Source organism: Armigeres subalbatus, chromosome 1 (assembly GCF_024139115.2).
Source record: "Armigeres subalbatus isolate Guangzhou_Male chromosome 1, GZ_Asu_2, whole genome shotgun sequence".
Taxonomy (NCBI): Eukaryota; Metazoa; Arthropoda; class Insecta; order Diptera; family Culicidae; genus Armigeres; species Armigeres subalbatus.
In genome coordinates, this window is record NC_085139.1 from 18025949 (window position 1) to 18049064 (window position 23116).

At 37.2% G+C, this 23116-nt stretch overlaps 1 protein-coding gene across 2 annotated transcripts in view; it reads right to left on the reverse strand.

The window, feature by feature from the left end:
* The window catches only part of LOC134222341 (uncharacterized), an 86465-nt gene that overhangs the window by 28170 nt on the left and 35179 nt on the right, over nucleotides 1-23116 (reverse strand). Inside the window, exons 3-4 of one of the 2 annotated variants that reach the window (XM_062701509.1) lie at nucleotides 20456-20612; nucleotides 19593-19657 (exon numbers count right to left, since the gene is read on the reverse strand). In XM_062701509.1, the coding sequence (XP_062557493.1) occupies nucleotides 19593-19657; nucleotides 20456-20612 (222 nt within the window). Of the gene's footprint in view, nucleotides 1-19427; nucleotides 19658-20455; nucleotides 20613-23116 lie in introns of both variants that reach the window. The other variant, XM_062701503.1, reaches the window with a different exon arrangement.

Sequence of the window (23116 nt, forward strand, 5' to 3'; positions counted from 1 at the left end):
TTCGACCAAATGACCTATTCGGCCAAATGGCTTTCGGTCAGATGGGTTTCAGCCTAATGGTTTATTCGGCCTAGTGGCATTCGGCCAAATGGCAAATGGCCAGGCACGCTCTTGGCTCATGTTGTGCTCAGAGTGCAGCTCTGCGGCTGGGATCGAACGCCGGCCTGCGAGGTGGGTGTAAGACACGCTTACCACTCAACCACCGGTGCCGTCAAATTAGAATGTTTTAGAAAAAGGAATTCAGAGCAATGAAGTTTATTTTATCAAAACCATGAGAACACGCGAATAAATAGCATAAATCACAAAATCGAAATTCATGAAACCATGTGACGGTTTCAAGTATATTGATGAAACTGTAAATGTATCAACATGTCTAATACAAGTAAAAAAAATCAAAATCGGTGGAATGCGTGATTGACCGATTTTCGGCTCAGAGACACTAGAAACGAGACACTGAAGACGGCCTAACAAGTGAGGTCCAAAAACGTTTCTGTAAAGATAACAAAACGTAGTTAATATGAATGGATAGAACTAAACTCGTCTTAGACAGTGGGCATCTATTTGCGTTCGGTTATTCAAAGTCCAGGTTGGACCTGACTCTGGTTTTAAACTTGGTTTGAATGGCATAAGGAAACAACGCCCCACACGTCGACCAAAGTTATACTGGTATCGCGTGTGGAGACGCGTGGTACAACGTAGGTTAGTGCTGTCAGGGCGTTATGCATCGCAAAATAGTTAGATTCAAATTTCTTGGTTAGCGCTGATAATATCCGAGTAATTGATTATTTAATTCATTCAATCAACTTGATATCAATAGAACTAAAACATTCTTGTGAAAAAAAAGAATAAAAAGGGGAAATTTTTTTATATATAGAACGAATAGATAAAGATTGTCCAACAATTCAACGAATGTTTTTTTATTTTCAAATGCAATTTCGCCAAATGGAACATTGGATGATTGGATGATTCTCTCTTCTTGTTGAGTGCGGTGTAAAGCGATGGGTATCTAGTTAGCCATGCGAGCAAAGGCATAGGATTGCCAATTGAGAGGTTGAGAGTTCGTCTCTCAGTTTGGCCTAGGATGCTTTTTTTCAGATTCTATACCATGTTCTGAGTGTCCTCCGAAAAATTAAACTAAAAATGGTACAGTCAAACCTCCATGAGTCGATGTTCTATGACTCGATATCGACTCATGGAAGCAAATTATGCCATATTAAAAAATATTTTCTGGGTTACTGTGATGGTCCCTTCAAACGGCTTTCCAAAGATTTGCTATTCCTCATCTCGATATTTCCATGAGTCGATGGTCCCTTCAATATCGACTCATGGAGGTTTGACTGTAGTAGAATCCATTTTTTAAGTCACCCTAAGAGAATGAATATTCAAGCAACGTCTAACAATATACCCTTTGTCGTCAATTGAGTTTGTTACTGACAAACGCACCTCGCAACAAACCTTTGTCAGAACACAAACACAAAATGACAAGAATCATTTGCCTTGCATTCTCTGACTTTTCCGAAAATACGATGCATATTTTGTAATCATAATTAGATTCTCGAATATTTCCATAAAAGCAGAAACTATGATAGCATAAAACCAAAGTTTGCTGTACAGATAATACAAAATATTAAAATGAAAAATTAGCAACAAAAATGTCTTCTTTTTCGGATCTTTGTCATTATTATCTCTGACAAAAACAAAGGATTGTCGTACGTTCTATTTTGTCGCATGTTTCACATGCGCATCCAAGAAAAATTGATTCCCTGACCACTCTAGTATCAATTGTACTGGCCACATAACATATTCATTTAACTGGCAAGAACAGGAAAGCTTTCATCTAATCACCGTGGAAATGCTGGTAGAACACTAAGTTGAAAAATAGCCCAAGTTCTAGATGGAATGTAGAACCATTGAAGAAGACTACAAAGCTATGAAAGAAGGCAATGCTTTAATGATCGTATCTGGGCAGTGTAAGGCAAAGTGAGGAGATAATGCTTCCCTCAAATGAATACGTTTGCTCGGTATGATAAACGTATATGCCCGGTTTAAAGCAAAGGGGAAAAATAAGGCTTTCTTAAAATAAACGCATCTGCCCGGTATAATGCTAAAGGAGGAGATAATGCCTTCTTTAGATGATAGCATCGCCCGGTATAAAGGGAAAGGAAATGTTAATGCCTTCTTCATATATTATTGGAGGAGATAGTGCCTTCTTTAAATGACCTCGTCTAGCCAGTATTAAACGAAAGAAAAAGATTTTTTTTTACACGTCTGTCCGTAATAAGGCAAGGAGAGAATGTAATTCTTTCACGTGCGTGGAGCGTGCTTACCATAATACAGGGATGGTGTGTGCAGAGCCGTAGCGTGCATTCCCGTGCATTGGCGAAATCTGTTTTGGGCGCCCCTCTCTTACTAAAAAAAGACGTGCAATATTCTGCATTCCAACTAATATTTGAATAACACTTGTAAATAAGATTAAAAATATTAGTGGATTGAAGATGCTTCAAATAGTAAGCAGTATTTGGCGGTTTGCTCCTGACAAATTATGCAATTTTGTGATCTTTATTTGCTCGATATGGCAAAATATGTCAGGACCTTTGCAGTGTCGTTGTGTGTTTTTTGTGTGTGTTCTCTGAATCAATGAACCCCGGTATAAGCCATTTGAGAGAAAAAAGGCCCTACATAATTTGTTCAACTGAATGGTTTCAGTAACAGTCCAAATTGGAAATAAACTGATCCACAATTTTCAAATATCTTTGTTAATATGAGATTTTTAGACATATTCCAAGGAGCAACCGGTTCAGGAAGTCTCAGAAGAACCAAAATAGCGGTCAAAACTAAGACCAAACCATTCTACAGGTTTATTTCAGATGAAAGGAATATTCTTTGTTTTCTCTAGATTACTCAAAATATCCTCAGCATACTTAGAACTTTGGATTTTGTAGTCGATTTTTTAATCGCTCCTGTAGGGGGAAAGACGGCTTTGGCAGGTTTTTTTTTCTATTATTGGCAGGGGAGTTTTGTCGACCGAATTTTATGAAATTTGGCCACAATATTCTTTGATATGCAAAGAATGTTTAGGCCAAATTTGAGCATAATCAGTCATAAAAAACCCCTGACAATAATAGAACAAAACCTGCCAAAGCCGTCATTCCCCCTAACTAATAAAATTGTTCTATTCTGACCAGGTTTTGCAGAAATCGCTCTCAATAGATAACGAACAACGATAAAAGAGAGGCAAAAACTGTTCCGAATCATAACAAGCCATGATAACAAATCTATCAAACTTGTATACAAGTGCGAAAAAACAGAATCGGATAGGCAACCCCCACAGCAAAATGGTGATTCTCGCTTTGTTTTCGCTTATTTCGCGTTGATTACTGCACAGCTGTGTAGAACAAGTTGAAATAGATCATCAGAGCCAGTGCTCCCCGCAGTTGGAGCTTTCTAAAAGAAATTTATCATGAGGTGTAGCCTCCCGAATCAGTTCTCTATCATGACAGCTTGCGAAAAAAGTCACTCTACATATCGTATATGTAATACAGAGATGATAAGTGAGAGACTTGTTCATTCTCTTTAGGATTCAATCCCTGATTCTGAGTGATGACGCCCTTGGCGGGGACCAACCCGGCCAACCGCACGCTACGGCGCTGTATGGGGCAATTATATGTTTAAAATCTGCTGCTATTCAACACAGCCGTTGTTCAACTGTCATAGAACAAAAACATCCTTTGGATAACACTGTACTTCTATATCTTCATAATTTAGTAACACATTTTGGAGGATCAAGAACATCTAATACTATCAAAGGATCTTGAGCTGATAATCTCCAATAATACACTATTGGACGTATCTTTGAACGCTGCTCTTATCGGACGCATACAGTCGATTGCAAGTAATTGTTTCATTCGGTGAAATGATGCATTCGGAGAATTGGATTTTGGGAATTGTCATACAATCATAGATCAGAAAATTCACGAAACCTATACTGCAAAACAGCATGAATCTCAATCTGTTGCTAGAGTTTGACTCGTGGCTGACCTCCAATATTCATATTTGGAAAACATTATGGATCCTAAGCACATCAGGACTATTTTTTTTCTGGGTTACTGTGAACTTTTCAAGGATAATCTATTCTACATCTCGATATTTCCATGAATCGATGATCCCTTCAAAATCGACTCATAGAGTTTTGACTGTATTATTGAAAGTATTTGAAAAGTATTCTTGAGGCGAGCATTTAGATTAGGAGTTTATTGACACACATTTAATCGTAGTTTTTATCTAATTTTGCAGTTTTTATGCAGCTGTCTATAATTTAACACCTGCGTAATGGAGTATTATACTTTGGCCAGCTGGGAATCTGAGAGATCCAACTTTCTCTAAGACAACAATTTCGAAAACAGTTTGGCAACAGTCAGCGCATGCGAGTACGAAACTTGTATTTGCCTGATAGACTGCGAAAGCATTGGAAATGTATGAAATCTTAAGCGACAACCGCTTCTGAACCCGAGCAGACGATATAAGAGATAAAAGATCAGAAGGAAATATCAATATTTTGCACTAAAATATCATGAGAAGATCAAGTTATGCTATTTGTAAGAAGTAATCAATATCATCTGCACGGAGACGAGCCAGCCTCGGGCTGCAAAAAAAAAATATCATCTGCTATTGGCTTGTGCTCATCCATAACATATCTTGATATAGAAATGATATTTCGGCACAATTTTTTTGAATTGCTGCCTGTTCTTTTATATCTTATAACAGTCAAGTCCACATCATGTTTTGTTATTCTGTGCATGGCTTCTGCCCGAGTATGATCCCAGTCAACACAAAACCGTATATGATGCAACATAAGATGCTAAACTGGAAGCAATATGCGTACATGTTGTATGGAGAAGTACTTATATGGCACCCACATCATACACGATCTTGTGTTGACTGGGATGCCGTTTGGGGGCCATCCACAAAGTACGCCACGCTCTTAGGGGGGAGGGGGTATTCCGAGCAGTGTGACGATTCATACAAAAATTCTAGAGGTTTAATACAAAAGTATGACGAAGGGGGAGGGGAGGTTGAAAATCGCCGATGTTTGCGTGACGTTCTTTATGGATCTTCCCTTGTCGATGATGTTTTTGAACCTTATAATCCGGAAACAGGTTATTTTAGGACCGAGCAAATTTGAAATAAATTTGGTTTCATTTGCGTCGATTCTATTAAAAATATCAAAAAATCATTTCGGAAAAAAAGCACCGCGCCTACATTTTTGCACCGGCCGCTGATGCATATTTTTTCACACTGGTTAAAATTTGTAGGAGCATTGTGGAACTTTGTAAAACTGAACTTCTCGAATATTCACGGAAATATTTTTCCGGACGTCACGTCATGCCCATCATTTCTCTGAAAAAAAAAACCGAAAGAATTTCCTCTGGTATTTCCTCGAGAAGTTCTAAAGAATATCCTCGAGAAATTCGAAAAAATCGTTTCAGGAAATCAGGCAAAAAAATGCTCGGGAACTTGGAAAAAAAAATGCGAGTTGAAAAAATTGCCTAGGAAATTTCAAATGAATTTACTTGGAAAATTGAAATGATTTTCCTTGAGAAATTAAAAAAAAATCACTTGTAAAATATGAAAGAATTTTCTCGAGTGATGCAAAATAATTTCCAAGAGATATTCAGAAGAGTTTTTTTTTAGAAAATTCAAAAGAATTTCTTCGGGAGATTTGGAAATACTTCCTCTGGAAGCTCGAAAAAAAGTACTTTGGGAAATAAGTCTCGCTAATAAAGACAAAAAAAAACTTTGGGAAATATAAAAGATTTTCCATATAAAATTCGAAAACAAATTCTAAGGGCAACTTAAAAATTAAAAAAAAACTTCTCGAGAATTCTAAAATTTATCCTTGAGAAATACGAAAAATGTCTTTGGCAAATTTGGAATAATTCCGGAGGATCGAATGAATTTCCACTGAAAAAAAATATAGAATTTTCTTGGAAAATTTGAAAGAATTTCTTAGAAAATTCGAAAGAATTTCTTTGAGAAATTCGGAATATTTCCTTGAGATATTAGGAAAAACTACCATGGGAAATTTGGATGAATTTCCTTGGGAAATTCGGGAGAACTTCATTTGAAAATTTGGAAACATTTCTTTAGAAAATTCAGAAGGGTTTTTTTCGGAAAAATTTGGAAAAACTTTCTCGGTTAAATCGAAAGTCGAAAGAATTTCCTTGAGAAAATCGGAAACATTTCCTATGTAAAATCGGAGGTACATCGACACCATCGGGAATACCTTAGGTAAATTTGCGAGAAATTGCTGGAAAAATATGACAGAATTTCCTCAAAGTATTAGAAAGTCATTTCTTCGGAAATCTTGAAATATTTTCATTGAGAAAATCGAAACAATTTTTTTAGAAAATCATAAGAATCTCTCTGGAAAACTTGAAAAAAAAACATCCATTAAAAATTTGGAAGAATTTCTTGGGAAATGCGAAAACATTACCTCAGAAAACTTTTTTCGAAAAAAATAGAGGAACTTCCTCGGCTGGTTCGAAAGAAATGTCTTGGCTTGGCAAATTGAAAAAAAAAACTCTCGAAAAATTTGGGAGATTTTCTTTGTGAACATCGAAAGAATTTCCTTAGGAAGAGCTTCCTTGGGAAATTCGGAAGAGTTTCTTTGGGAAATGAAAACATTTCCTCAGAAAATGTGGAATTTCTTAGAAAAAAAAATACTACATTGGGTAAATTGAAAGAATTTCCTTGGGAAATGTGATCCAATTTCCTCAGGAAATTTGAAAAAAAATCCTCGAGAAACTTGAAAGAGCTTCCTTAATAAGTTCGAAAGATTTCCTTGGAAGAATGAAGAAAGAATTTTCTTGCGAAATTTAGAAGAGTTTTCTTGGAAAATTCGGAATTAAATCCTTCGAAAATTCGAAAGAATTTGCTTGAAAAACTATGGCAGGCCACCAAGGCAAAAATTGTTTAATCGAATATACCATTTGGCCAAACATACCAATAGCCCGAAAGTCATTTGTCAGAATAGGCCATTTGGCCGGAAAAGTCATTTGGTCTTACTCTCACTGTGAAAAGTGAGAAATAAGAAGAGAGTGAGAAATAAAAAGAAGAAATAAGAGGATTCTCCTTTCTCACTTGGCTCTTCTTACTTCACGCAGTGGGAAGTGATAAGTAAGAAATAAGTGGTGAGAAGTAATAATTTGGACGTCTCACTTCTCACTCCTCATCTCGTACTTCTCACAGTGAAAAGTAAGTAGTGTGAAGTGAATAGTGAGGCGTCCAACTTCTCACTTAACACTAATCACTTTCCACAGTGAGAAGTGAGAGGTGAGGAGTAAGAAGGGAGTAGTGAGACATCTCACTCCTCATTTCTCACATATCACTATGAAAAGTGAGAAGTGCGAAGTGCGACGTCTCATAACTCACTTCGCGCTTTTAGAAGTGAGAAATGAGGAGAGAGAAGTGAGATGTCCCATTTCTCACTTCGCACTATTCACTTTTCACAATGAGAAGTCGCAAATAAGTTTTGAGAAATGAGACGTCCCACTTTTCACACCTTATTTCTCACTTTCACATGACCTATTCGGCCAAATGACTTTCGGCCAGATGGGTCCCGGCCTAATGGTTTGTTTGGCCTAGTGGAATTCGGCCAAATGGTCTTAGACCGAATGGGTTTTGGCCAAATGACCCTTCCCTATTCTGTTCATTCTGTGGCATAGTAAGTGAGAAAAATCAAATTGCCATAAATTTCACTTTCGATGATAATGACAATTAATAAGATTGGGAATTCGCGCAACTCTATTGAAGAATTGCCGATTTAGGTTTTAAAAACTACTGAGCAACTTTTAATTGCATGGGAAATCAGTTGCATCTTAATTTATTACTGTAATAAATTGTTTACGTTTTATTCTTCCTGAATGTTTACTCGTGTGACAACATTCTCACTCAGACATACCGTGCAAACTCAAACTTCGGACGCTTAAGCACTTTCTGATATACAATCATTCTGTTTACTCACATATCAAATCACAACGTTCAAATCACCATTGCAATCACTAAGTATAGTATTCATCTTTGAACTATGTATTTTATATGAGCAATATATTGCGAATAACGTTTGCAATTCATGAAAATGTCCGGCTTGTGTTCGATTCAAACCTCGGACGCCGGCGGGGTTGGATTCATATTTCGGACACGAGGATTCAAACTTCAGACACCTGATTACTCAGTACCGGGAAGAATAATTGAAAACAATTCTCACTGACAGCTCAGACTGTCTTTTGATCATTTCATCGCATTGTTTTAACAAGTCTTATTATAATGTTACTATACTAAAATAAGCTAAAACTATTAGTCCTTCCGATCCAGCTTGACGAAACATTTCGATGAAATATTTCAGAAAATTTCCCATACCAATTGAAGCGTCCGAAGTTTGAGTGTGTCCGAAATTTGATTATCCACGGTACATCAGCGGGAACAACAAAATTAAAATAAACCAAGAAAAATAATCAAACTTCATAGCTTTTCTTTCAAGTATCAACAGCCGTACACCAATGGGAGAACCAACGTGTTGGTCCGCCCGGAACAGAATGAAGCGTGCGTGCATTATCTACCTTACGTTAGACCAAATATGCCCTAAAAGTGCCATCGCAACCACCGCCACCATTCCGCTCCCGAAGCAACCGCTACCAAAACGCTAAATTGGACCAAAAACACAAAAACGGCTACTGGAGGAACTTCCGCTGATGATACTAAGAAGGCACAAATCAAACACGAAGGGGGGTGGTGCGTTTAGTGGTGCGCGCGCTGTACCCCAAAGCTAATAATCCACTCATCCGGAAAGTTTGCAATAATTTTCTTAAACAATCACCGCGCCGCGCCGGTTCGGTTCAATCATCATAACACTAATAATTGGTGTGTCCCTTTGTCCTATTTCGAACTCGATTGCTGGCCGCCACTACACCCTTCCCACGCCGAACATTGCGACTATCGTAATTATGGGAGATGATTCCGGCCGGAGGTGGGAGGAAATTGGGAACGTTTTAATTTCGCTTGATTCGCGTTTGGAAACTGTGTCACGTGATTGCTCGCTCGGTCGTTCGTTCGTTCGTTCAGTCGCTTGTTTGCTTGCTATTTTACGCTTGCTGTAGTCGCGAGGATGTCTGATTATTGATTTTTTTGTTACTCATAATAATGATAAAAATGGGAAACGATGTAGAGATGAAAAATGGTAAATGGAACTGGCTTGTTAGGAAACTAAAATACTTATCAAATGAATATATGTAATTTGAAGGAAGGAAAGGAAAATGAGTCATACGGTCATTCCAACTCTGCTACACGAGTATAAAAGCTGAACCAGAGTGTGTAATAGATAATACGATATAATTACTATCAACGGTAATGAACAGAAAACAAACAAAAATACTTTATGATGCTGCATTATTCATTGGAACCAAGACGTGTGTGTGTGCGGCTTTCCAGTGGCTGACAATTTTGCTCTATTTTCCTACAGCACAAGGCACAATTGCAATTGGCAAAAATGTATACGCTCTTGAAAAATTGGAAATTCGCCAAAATAAAATGCAAAAAGTCTGTGAATTGATGTTAATAAGATGTGAAAAAGTAAGCAATCATGTTTTTTAAGAAGTGAAAGGAAATCAAATCTTAACACACAATGAAGATAAACGTATTTTTTTTGTTAGATTTTTTTTTTAAATGGACCTAATCTAATTTATTTGATTTTTTTCCGAATCTTTTGTTTAATACCAAAAATACAAACACTGATGGAATTTTTCAACTTTGTTTTGGAGGCGTTTCATTTGCTGCAAATTGCAATTGGGCTAAGAATTTCATCCTGTCATGAATCTAATTGTCTTTTAACTTTCGATCGCTTGCTCTCGCGCATTCTCTCAGATTGGAAACGTTACTGTTTTTGTCTTATCCTTAGTGACAGCTCTTGCTTTCAGAACATTTTTATGTTGGTGCAACAATACCATTCAAGTGTGTACAGTGGCCGAAATACAGATGGAAAAAGGAAGTGGAGAATTCGTTCTTGCACTCTCTCGGAAAAAAGGAACTATATGTAAGTCAAAAGAAAAATATAAAACGGGAAAAAACGTTTCGCTCTCTACATAAACGTTATGGCAAACTTGCTATCATATGCACAAAAAAATGGAAGGCAGTCGGGCGAACCCATCCCAACAAACTCGGCAGTATAGCGGTAGCGGTTATTCTGCGCTCTGGATATAGATTCGATGCACCTCACACTCAGCCCGCTCGCTTGCACGGGATCGTTGTTTCGCGATTTGCGATTATTTATACACGGGTTTTGTAGGACCTTCTATATCAGTTTTATCTCACACGCTCATAATTGAATTGGTGTGCCGAAAGATGATATCGGAGCGGACCACGCTGCCGCTTTTCCCGGTTCTGGTATGCTCTTTTTCTTTTTGTTTGTTTTCCTCGTATCGTTTTTTTTTTGCTTTTTCCTTAAAATGACACCAAAAATAATACACAGAAACAGACCAGAACAAAACACACGTAAATTAAATTTTTAAAATGTAAGACAGGGTGACAACCTAAATTAGATTCACTTCCAGTGGTTTTGTTCTATTTTTATCACTGCTGGTTGCTGCTGCTGCTGCTGTTTCTGCTCCTTTGGGATCGCGGAGAGGAAGATGATGTCGCTTTTTTCACAGAAGTTGAGCCGCATCTGTTTTCTGATACAGCGTACGGATGGAAATTTCGTTTTTTTAGGGACATAGGTTTACCAAATGTATCTATTCGTCATATTCGAAAGAACGAGAAATCTCAATAGACGTTCCCGACACCTGTCAAACTTTTTCTAATCCAATCATTAGTTTAGCCCTATGTTTAGCCTCCCGACGAATCAAGTACTGACAGTGAGTACTGAGGTTATTGTTCAATAAAAATTTCGACAGCTATTTGAAAATCTGTATTGAAAATCTTTAAGTAACCTTCAAACAATATTTTCCAGCGCTTGCGGAAATCTTCGAGAATATTTGCAAATATTTTTAATTAGTCGTGTGATTTCGCTCCATCCCCTCTACCAATTTTCATCCGGCGATGCCGCCGATGTTAGCGAACCACTCTTTGAGTGCTGCCTGGCTGCTGATATGCAGTTTTAACTTTAGATTCCTAGAGAAATTTGAAAGCATTTCCAGTGGCAAATCACGAGGAAATTTGATTCAGTTTCTTATGACCATTTGAATGAATTTCCCTTGAAAACTCGTATAAATTTTCAATGGAACTTCGAATGATTTTCAGGATGAAATTGAAATAAAATAAATGAAAAAATTTAAATGAATTTCCCGTGGAAATGCAAAAATGTAATTTCTACGAGAAATTTAATCAAATTGATTCAAATTTCAAAGGGAAATTCATTCGAATTTCCAAAGGAAACTCATTCGAATTTCCAAAGGAAATTCATTCGAATTTCCAAAGGACATTCATTCGAACTTCCAAAGGAAATTCATTCGAAATTTCAAAGGAAATTCATTCGAATTTCCACAGAAAATTCATTCGAATTTCCACGGAAAATTCATTCGAAATTTCACGGGAAATTCATTCGATATTCCGATATTTATTCGAATTTCCTCGCGAAATTCATTCGAATTTCATGGGAAAATTCATTCGAATTTCACTAGGAAATTCGAATGAATTTCTAGAGGAAACTCGAATGAAATTCTGGAAATTCATTCGGGGAATTCATTCGAATTTCCTCGGGAAATTCATTCGAATTTCATCGGGAAATTCATTCGAATTTCCTCGGGAAATTCATTCGAATTTCCTCGGGAAAATCATTCGAATTTCCTCGGAAAATTCATTCGAATTTCCTGGGGAAATTTATTCGAATTTCCTCGGAAAATTCATTCGAATTTCCTCGGAAAATTCATTCGAATTTCCTCGGAAAATTCATTCAAATTTCCTCGGAAAATTCATTCGAATTTCCTCGGGAAATTCATTCGAATCTCCTCTGGAAATTCATTCGAATTTCCTCGGGAAATTCATTCGAATTTCCTCGGGAAGTTCATTCGAATTTCCTCGGGCAATAATTTCCTCGGGAAATTTATTCGAATTTCCTCGGGAAATTCATTCGAATTTCCTCGGGAAACTCATTCGAATTTCCACGGGAAATTCATTCGAATTTCCACGGGAAATTCATTCGAATTTCCACGGGAAATTCATTCGAATTTCCACGGGAAATTCATTCGAATTTCCACGGGAAATTCATTCGAATATCCACGGGAAATTCATTCGAATATCCACGGGAAATTCATTCGAATTTCCACGGGAAATTTATTCGAATTTCCACGGGAAATTCATTCGAATTTCCACGGGAAATTCATTCGAATTTCCACGGGAAATTCATTCGAATTTCCACGGGAAAATCATTCGAATTTCCACAGGAAATTCATTCGAATTTCCACAGGAAATTCATTCGAATTTCCACAGAAAATTCATTCGAATTTCCACGGGAAATTCATTCGAATTTCCACTGGAAATTCATTCGAATGGAAATTCATTCGAATTTCCACAGGAAATTCATTCAATTTCCACGGAAATTCATTCGAATTTCCACGGAAATTCATTCGAATTTCCACGGAAATTCATTCGAATTTCCACGGGAAATTCATTCGAATTTCCACGGGAAATTCATTCGAATTTCCACGGGAAATTCATTCGAATTTCCACGGGAAATTCATTCGAATTTCCACGGGAAATTCATTCGAATTTCCACGGGAAATTCACTCGAATTTCCACGGGAAATTCATTCGAATTTCCACGGGAAATTCATTCGAATTTCCACGGGAAATTCAATTGAATTTCCACATGAAATATATTTCGAATTTCCACGGGAAATTCATTCGAATTTTCACGGGAAATTCATTCGAATTTTCACGGGAAATTCATTCGAATTTCTGTGGGGAAATTCATTCGAATTTCGGTGGAGAAATTCATTTGAATTTCGGTGAAGAAATTCATTCGAATTGCGGTGGGGAAATTCATTCGAATTTCCGTGAGGAAATTCATTCGAAATTACAAGGGAAATTCATCCAATTTTCCAAGGGAAATTCATTCGAATTACCACGAGAAATTCATTCGAATTTCCACGGGAAATTCATTCTAATTTCCACGGAAAATTCATTCGAATATCCACGGTAAATTCATTCGAATTTTCACGGGAAATTCATTCGAATATCCACGGGAAATTCATTCGAATTTCCACGGGAAATTCATTCGAATTTCCACGGGAAATTCATTCGAATTTCCACGGGAAATTCATTCGAATTTCCACGGGAAATTCATTCGAATTTCCACGGGAAATTCATTCGAGTTTCCACGGGAAATTCATTCGAATTTCCACGGGAAATTCATTCGAATTTCCACGGGAAATTCATTCGAATTTCCACGGAAATTCATTCGAATTTCCACGGAAAATCATTCGAATTTCCACGGAAATTCATTCGAATTTCCACGGAAATTCATTCGAATTTCCACGGAAATTCATTCAATTTCCACGGAAATTCATTCGAATTTCCACGGAAATTCATTCGAATTTCCACGGAAATTCATTCGAATTTCCACGGGAAATTCATTCGAATTTCCACGGAAATTCATTCGAATTTCCACGGAAATTCATCTGAATTTCCACGGAAATTCATTCGAATTTCCACGGAAATTCATTCGAATTTCCACGGAAATTCATTCAATTTCCACGGAAATTCATTCGAATTTCCACGGAAATTCATTCGAATTTCCACGGAAATTCATTCGAATTTCCACGGAAATTCATTCGAATTTCCACGGAAATTCATTCAATTTCCACGGAAATTCATTCGAATTTCCACAGGAAATTCATTCGAATTTCCACGGAAATTCATTCGAATTTCCACGGAAATTCATTCGAATTTCCACGGAAATTCATTCGAATTTCCACGGGAAATTCATTCGAATTTCCACGGAAATTCATTCGAATTTTCCACGGAAATTCATTCGAATTTCCACGGAAATTCATTCGAATTTCCACGGGAAATTCATTCGAATTTCCACGGGAAATTCATTCGAATTTCCACGGGAAATTCATTCGAATTTCCACGGGAAATTCATTCGAATTTCCACGGGAAATTCAATTGAATTTCCACATGAAATATATTTCGAATTTCCACGGGAAATTCATTCGAATTTTCACGGGAAATTCATTCGAATTTCTGTGGGGAAATTCATTCGAATTTTCACGGGAAATTCATTCGAATTTCTGTGGGGAAATTCATTCGAATTTCGGAGGAGAAATTCATTTGAATTTCGGTGGAGAAATTCATTCGAATTGCGGTGGGGAAATTCATTCGAATTTCCGTGAGGAAATTCATTCGAATTCACAAGGGAAATTCATCCAATTTTCCAAGGGAAATTCATTCGAATTACCACGAGAAATTCATTCGAATTTCCACGGGAAATTCATTCTAATTTCCACGGGAAATTCATTCGAATATCCACGGTAAATTCATTCGAATTTTCACGGGAAATTCATTCGAATATCCACGCGAAATTCATTCGAATATCCAAATGAAATTCATACGAATTTCCACGGGTAATTCAATCGTATTTCCACGGAAAATTCATTCGAATTTCCACGGAAAATTCATTCGAATTTCCACGCAAAATTCATTCGAACTTCAACGGAAGATTCATTCGAATTTTCACGAGAAATTCATTCAATCCATTTTCAACAGAAATTTCATTCCATTTTCCACCGGAAATTTATTCCAATTTCCACCGGAAACTCATTCCAATCTCCATGGAAAATTCATTCGGGAAATTCATTTGAATTTCCACGGGAAATTCATTTGAGTTTCCACGGGAAATTCATTTGAATTTCCACGGGAAATTCATTCGAATTTCCACTGGAAATTCATTCGAATTTCCACGGGAAATTCATTCGAATTTCCACGGGAAATTCATTCGAATTTCCACATGAAATATATTTCGAATTTCCACGGGAAATTCATCCGTATTTTCACGGGAAATTCATTCGAATTTCTGTGGGGAAATTCATTCGATTTTCGGTGGAGAAATTCATTCGAATTTCGGTGGGGAAATTCATAAGAATTTCCGTGGGGAAATTCATTCGAATTTTCATGGGAAATTCATCCAAATTTCCAAGGGAAATTCATTAGAATTTCCACAAGAAATTCATTCAAATTTCCACGAATAATTCATTCTCATTTCCACGGGAAATTCATTCGAATATCCACTGGTAATTCATTCGAATTTACAAGGAAAATTCATTCGAATTTCCAAGGGAAATTCATTCGAATTTCCACGGGAAATTCATTCGAATTTCCACGGGAAATTCATTCGAATTTCCACGGGAAATTCATTCGAATTTCCACGGGAAATTCATTCGAATTTCCACGGGAAATTCATTCGAATTTCTACGGAAATTCATTCGAATTTCCACGGGAAATTCATTCGAATTTCCACGGGAAATCCATTCGAATTTCCACGGGAAATTCATTCGAATTTCCACGGGAAATTCATTCGAATTTCCACGGGAAATTCATTCGAATTTCCACGGGAAATTCATTCGAATTTCCACGGGAAATTCATTCGAATGTCCACGGGAATTTCATTCGAATTTCCACGGAAAATTCATTCAAATTCGAATTTCCACGGGATATTCATTTGAATTTCCACGGGACATTCATTTATATTTCCACGGGAAATTCATTCGAATTTCAATGGAAAATTCATTCGAATTTTCATGGGAAATTCATTCATTCGATTTAATCTCATTTTCCACCGGAAAATCATTCGAATTTTCACGGGAAATTCATTCAAATTTCCACCGCAAATTCATTCCATTTTCAACCGAAAATTCATTCCATTTTCCACCGGAAATTTATTCCAATTTCCACCGGAAATTCATTCCAATTTCCACCGGAGATTCATTCCAATCTCCATGGAAAATAAATTCGGGAAATTCATTTGAGTTTCCACGGAAAATTCATTTGAATTGGGAAATTCATTCGAATTTCCACGGGAAACTCATTCGAATTTCCACGGGAAATTCAATCGAATTTCCACGGGAAATTCAATCGAATTTTCACGGGAAATTCAATCGAATTTCCAAGGGAAATTCAATCGAATTTCCAAGGGAAATTCAATCGAATTTCCACGGGAAATATATTTCGAATTTCCACAAGAAATTCATTCGAATTTCCACGGGAAGTTCATTCAAATTTCCTCGGGAAATTCATTCGTGTTTCCTCGGGAAATTCATTCGAATTTCCACGGGAAATTCATTCGAATATCCACGAGAAATTTATTCAAATTTCCACAGCAAATTCATTCCAATTTCCACCGGAATCTCATTCCAATTTCCACCGGAAATTCATTCCAATTTCCATGAAAAATTCATTCGAATTTCCACGCAAAATTAATTCGAATTTCCACGGAAAATTCATTCCCATTTCCACGGAAAATTCATTAGAATTTCCACGGAAATTCATTCAAATTTCCACGGAAATTCATTCGAATTACCATGAGAAATTCATTCGAATTTCAGTGGAAAATTCATTCGATTTCATTCCATTTTCCACCGGAAATTCATTCCAATTTCCATGGAAAATTCAGTCGAATTTTCACGGGAAATGCATTAGACTTACCACGGGAAATTCATTGGAATTTCCACGGGAAATTCGTTCGAATTTCCATGGGAAATTAATTCGAACTTCGGACGAACAATTTTCTGAGTGTCATGGAAAGTTCGTCTGATTTTTCAAAGCAAATTGGCCCAAATTTCCGTTAAGATATATATTTACGGGGAAATAATGATACTAGTATTTTCGAGTGCTGAATTTCTTATTGACTCTTAGAATTCTTTAATCTTCTTAATCCCTTGATTTCATAATCGTTTAAATTATTTTTAACTCCTGCTAAATATCGGAATACCCAAGCTGTTACAAAACTTAAAAAAAAACTGTCCTTACTATTTTCCAAAAAATTACAATGCATAAATTAATGTGATTTTGAATTTAAAACCAATGTCATAACAAGTAGTATATGACGATTGCCTCAAAGAGATTGGATTAATTGTCCTACCGTAACTGTCACCCTTCTTTCATCGACAAAACAAGGCGAACAATCGTCACCCAACCAACCGCACCCATACTCACATAAATGTCCCTAAATTAGAGCATAAGGAGGTGCATTTGAATCCCATCCCATCTTCACATCGTGGTTGCTTCCAGGCAGGCACGTTCCCCTTGTCGTTGACCGGCCCTCTCTACTGCAGAACACGGCAGTGACACATCAAGAAGTGGAACCGAAACGCAACGAAAAGGACCTGTTGGGCGGAACGATTAGATAACCTGCATATTAAATTTCCAGCAAACAATAATGAGACACTCATTTCCGGCAGGCAGCTGCTACTCCCGCCTTCCCTTCCACCCGCACTTTCACTACCCTTGATCTTTCCCTCGAAGCATATTGCCCTGTGGCACGTTACGGAATGTATTGGCCAATGGGAAGCGGGAGCAGAACGGCAGCAGTCAGTCGGTGTGCAGTAGGCTGGTAGTCAATAGAAAATTGCGGCGGCGGCGGCTTTCCACCACTGTTTGCTTTGTCGCGCGCGCATTTGACAAACATCGACCAACCGACCGACCTGAACGGTTGACGACCGGACAAAAGGAGACGCACACCGCACGCACACGGTTCGCTAAGCAACCAACCAACCAATCGACCGACCGGCCGGCCTACTATACGATTATGAATACGATCTATCACAAACGAAAGCTGGGTTTAGGTTAATTCATATTTTGGTTCTGTTTTCCCGTTGATCCCGAACAATTTTGGGAAGTAGCAACAACAACAGCAGCAGTAACAGTAGCAGCAGAATATTATTTGGGGAGTAAATAGAGTAGTCCAGAGTAGTCATATTTGAGGAAAAACTGTGCTATTCGACCCTAGAATGAATGATTTACATATAATAGGATTTAGAGTAGAGCAAACCAACTTGATAAAATAATTAAAGTTTTAGTGGATACATTGTTTGCAACTAGTTAATTTTTACTTAATTCAATCTCATCTAAAAAAAATCAAATGTCAATTGGCCGAATGTGATGGCTCACTCATAATAAACAACACCATCAGGGCCTAGCAGATGGAGGCGTTGGTGTACGTGGGTGTGTTACCATTAGGCAAATCGACGATTAGAAGTCTGTTTTTAAAATCAGAATATTAAATAGATTCTCTTCTACCTACGAAGGCGACTTAAATGTGTCTGATTATGAATTCAGTTACATATGACAATTTTTCAAGCAGAAATCGTTGAAGGAAAAAAGAAAACAGACAATCCTCCACATATGGAGCAAATGAAATATTGAAAATCACGAAATAATATGCCAATGCCAAAAAATAATTTGTTATCAAATGTATTTTCAATTGTTGCCTCGAGACGTAGACAAAAAGCTCGATTTTGAGCTTTTGCAACAATTGGCCTTTTTTTCCTATGTAGATGCATCGGAAATTTTTCAGGAAAACGAAAGTACTTTACAAAACATTCCCAAATATGCACATCTTTCATTCTACGGTTCAGCACCACGACTTTTCCCACTCACTGATTTCGGTTAGGACACCCTAGGGTGGATTCCCATCGTTGGAATCGGGGATTCGGTCTGGGTGTGAATGACTCCCGGGCAACGAATAATAACCCATCATCGGAGTCGCTTTCCATCTTCTTTGAAATATTGTAGGGTTCCTAAACAAACAGAAGAAAAAAGCGGCAGAGAATGATAATAATGCCGTGTTGTCGTGCCTGTGAGATGTGAGTTGTAGCTGATTTTCGATTCGTTCTCGGCTGCTCTCTACGTGTTAGTGTGGATGCTTTTTTTTTATTTTCGGCTGTTGCAATACAATGCTGCGGTCTACTACTGATGTATGCGTGCACGCGCGGAACCACCCACCGCCACCTTGCGCTCTACAACCATCACCACAAAGGCCACACTCGCGGTTAATCATCGACTGTTTTAATTAGTAGTGGGATGTATTATCTATCTGATCCGAAAGGGACACTGTGGCATCATCTATCTCGCGTAGAATCCAGGCTACGCTTCGCGCGGTGGAATCGTTTAAGAAAATTATCAAACTTTCACGCCTTTAAGTTTTGGATTTTTATCTCTTATGGTACAAGGAGAATTAAACATACGGATTCTAATGTGAGAAAAAGGACGGAAAACGGAAAAACGAAATACAAAGAATAGAAACCAAAGAACCAAATCAGAACGGTTGATATTGTTGACAAGAAAGGAAACAAAACGGAACAGAACAGAACAGTAAAGGAAAAATACACTTAAAAGTAGTTGTTATCATTGCTAGAGTAAAATAAAATCGTTGCTTACAATTGTCGCTATCTTCATTGGATCGTGTGTACTGATCCGATGACGATAATCGTGAATGCCCGTTCATGTTGGGATGAGCCCCCCGACTATGATCACTTTTTAAATTGCTATGACTAGGCAATGGAGCTGGATTCAACTGGCCTATATACATATCTTCACACTCACTTTCTTTATACTGAAGTGTGTTTAAATGCTTCTGGTATATTACAACGCATCGATGACATCCCTTTCTGCACGTATCCGACGTAAGGTGTGGTAAAAAGAGAAAAGAGAAATATTGGAATATGAAAAATTAGAAAGAACGCAGGTAAAAAATGGTAATGCTGATGATGGTTAGAACTAGAAAGCGATCGATGCTAATCTTCTTGACTTTTGTTTGCGTCTGAAAAATTAATTTATAGGATGCAGTAACTGAAAATGAAAGGGACTGATGACTTCCATTGTACAGGGCTGGTAACAGATCAGTTTTGTTTTAATGTAATACCACTAAAGAAACTTTTCCTAATCAATCTTGGTCTCATGTCCCACTACACGAACTTAAGTTTATTTTAATTTTTTATCTTTTTATACTTTACACCACAAGTTTTTAAATCGTTTATAATTATGAAATATTTTAAAATATCAATAGAAGTATATTTAAATGTCAGTCAAAAGAATTGTTTCAAATAATCTACGAAAACGCATGGATTTGCTTCATCTCACAAACAAATTGTTAAAATTATAAATGTTACTATTATAAATAAATTGATGTGAATTTAATAACAACCAAATCATTTTACTCGATTTTTGGAAAAATTCAAAAATATTCCACAATTTTTTATCTGCGACAAAAAAAACACATTTATGACGCTATTTGCTCTCTACCATTCTCGATTAGGAAGCACCTTTTTCGGAACTATTTTGGTTGCTACCAGCCCTGACTATGTGAAGTAGAAAAAAAAATAACAGGATTAAGTGTAGAGTTTCAAATAAAATGAGATAGCAATAGAGTCGCTGCAGGCAGAGAAGGAAAAACGGTCCGTACTTACTCGTTCACTAATAAAAATTTATCTCCCTCGCTAGCGATACATCTTCCTCTAGTACTTAAAGTTGATCCTTCTATAGTAATTTCCTGTTGTACCCCGGATTGAAACCATCGTCCCTCCCATCGTTTTGGAAAAGCGCACCCCGTGCCGCTCTGTAAAGCTGTTGAGAAACAGATGAAAAAAAGGGGGGAGATAAAAGAACGATGTTCGGTGTTAGTGACAGAAAAATGCGATGATGTTTTCACTCCACGCTCCAAGGAAGTAGAAAAAAAATGTTCGGTTCATTGGCTCACATCCATTGGCATCGCTGGGAAATTTTTCGCTGATGGGGGAAATGTTTTAGAGAATACGTATTTTATGCAGTTTTTAAGCTGTGGGGATCAACATATGCAAGCAAGCAATCACCCAAAGAAAAAACTCAAAATTATTTATAACATTAACATTTCAAACATTTCAAGGAAACGGGTGATTTTCTGCTGAAAAATCTGTTAACTGACAGCTTTTAGAGAACAACGCAACACGCGTCCGCTTCTTTTTTGGTTTTTAAGTAGTGGAGATCCACACATGCAAGCAAGCAATCTGCTTCTCATAACCGATAAAAAAAAACTCATTTCAAATATTTCAAAGAAACGAGTGATTTCTGCTAAAAAAATTAAAAAGTCCCCCAGACCAACGATTTTATCGTTGGATCGTTGCAGGCAATGTTCCATTTGCGCTTCCATACCAACTGCGACAGAATCGCAGTCGTGAAGCAATAAAACGCGTCGCGATTTTTGCGTGTTTTTGGGGAAACCTTGAAGCACCGAGTAACAGGCGTAACAGTGATGAAATTCTCATTGGCCATGAGCTCAACGCTCGTTTCAAATTCAAGTGTTAACGAGTTTCATATCCAGAAGCGCGCCCTTCGTATAGTTTCATATTTTACTGACAGCCTTTAGGTTTCCAGAAATTGTTCGTTATTGAATTCAATAAAATGTAAAACATGTCTGCTAGGGTTACTGTTTCTGGAGTAAGTCCCATGTACCCAAGTCAATCACAATCGAAAACAAATAGGCTAGATGTACCAGTTGTGGCTATAGCACCAATTATCGCACTAGTGCTTTATATGCCAAATGGCCAATCAAATCACCGCAAACCAAGTTCATATCGATAAAGCATATTCATATGATACGATAACACCTTTGATTTCCTCCAAAACAAGCAAAGCATAATTGTAAAAATTGATTTTGCTTAATTTTTGACGTCCTTTGCACCAGTTGTCGCACTAGTGGTCCCTATTTGGCCAGTCCCATAAGAAAACAATGGGATTTGCCAAATAAGGAACCAAAATTAAGAATAGTGCCACAACTGGTGCATGCGTTCCTATTATGGATTAATAAATTTCGAGGATAATAACAAATTTCATTGTGGTTTGCATAGCTATTATAAGGAGCAGAACCAGAACCTTTCGCTTGATATATAAAGTCCACCCACATGCCTTTCACTTATTTTTAAAAAAATAGTTGTTCTTATGTATGGCGATAATTGGTACACCCACCCTAGCTGATACGCTAATTATTGTTATTTTTTGTGATTTTTACGATTGCGATTTTGAAAGTCAGCATCGCGCTTGTATTCGTCACCAAAAACAGCATCATTTCACACTTTTTCATACTTCATAATGTTTTGTACTCAAAATTCGCTTTGGAAATCCATGCAGTTTTATTCCAATATTATGTGATTCCGATCCGAAGGCATGATTTCCATACAGAAAACAGTAGACAGTAAATCTTATGATACTGGACATTTTTCTGCAATCATCGTCTCGAAAAGTCATCAATATCCGACTAGTTCCATTCTGTGATCCATTTGTTCATATTTCTAGAACCGGAATTTCATAACAATGGACATAAGTCGCATTTTAAGTTTCCGAATAAATCCAAAAAAAATAATGATAGTTAACAGGCAGGCAGCGCATTATTTTATTCGGAGCACGCCTCAATTTTTTTTTTCGAGTGACATTTCCGATGCCTGAAGACGCTTAAATATCCTAAATGAAGCTGTAATGCTAGATGGAGATTGCATTAGGCGGTTTATATGATGTATACGCTAAAAAATCAACCTAATGTGTCTAATCCAGGGATTGAGCTTATCATTTCATTATCATTTAGTATTCAGCCAATAACTCATTCCAGAGGCGAAATTACGAAAAGTGTCGTAAGAAGGATTTCTAGAGCTATTTTCCCTCTACAATTTTGTCTAAGGTACATTGTTCTATGTCTAATATTTATAGCGTGAAACGCTAGTTTCACTTAATATACTAAATGATAATAAGTGTTATTATCATTTAGTATATTAAGTGAAACTAGCGTTTCACGCTGTAAATATTAGACATAGAGCAATGTACCCTTAGACAAAATTGTAGAGGGGAAATAGCGCTAGAAGTCCGTCATACAACACTTTTCGGAATTCCGCCTCTGGAATGAGTTATTGGCTGAATACTAAATGATAATGAAATGATAAGTTCAATCCCTGGTCTAATCCCAATCCCCGTCAAAATGTCAAGAAGAGATAAAGGAGCGAAGCAAATGATTTTTTTTTCTTGAGGCACAAGAAGTTTATCCGAAATAAGGTCAAGACCAGAAGTAAAGTAAAGACCAATGAGTGATGATATGGTTCATAAAG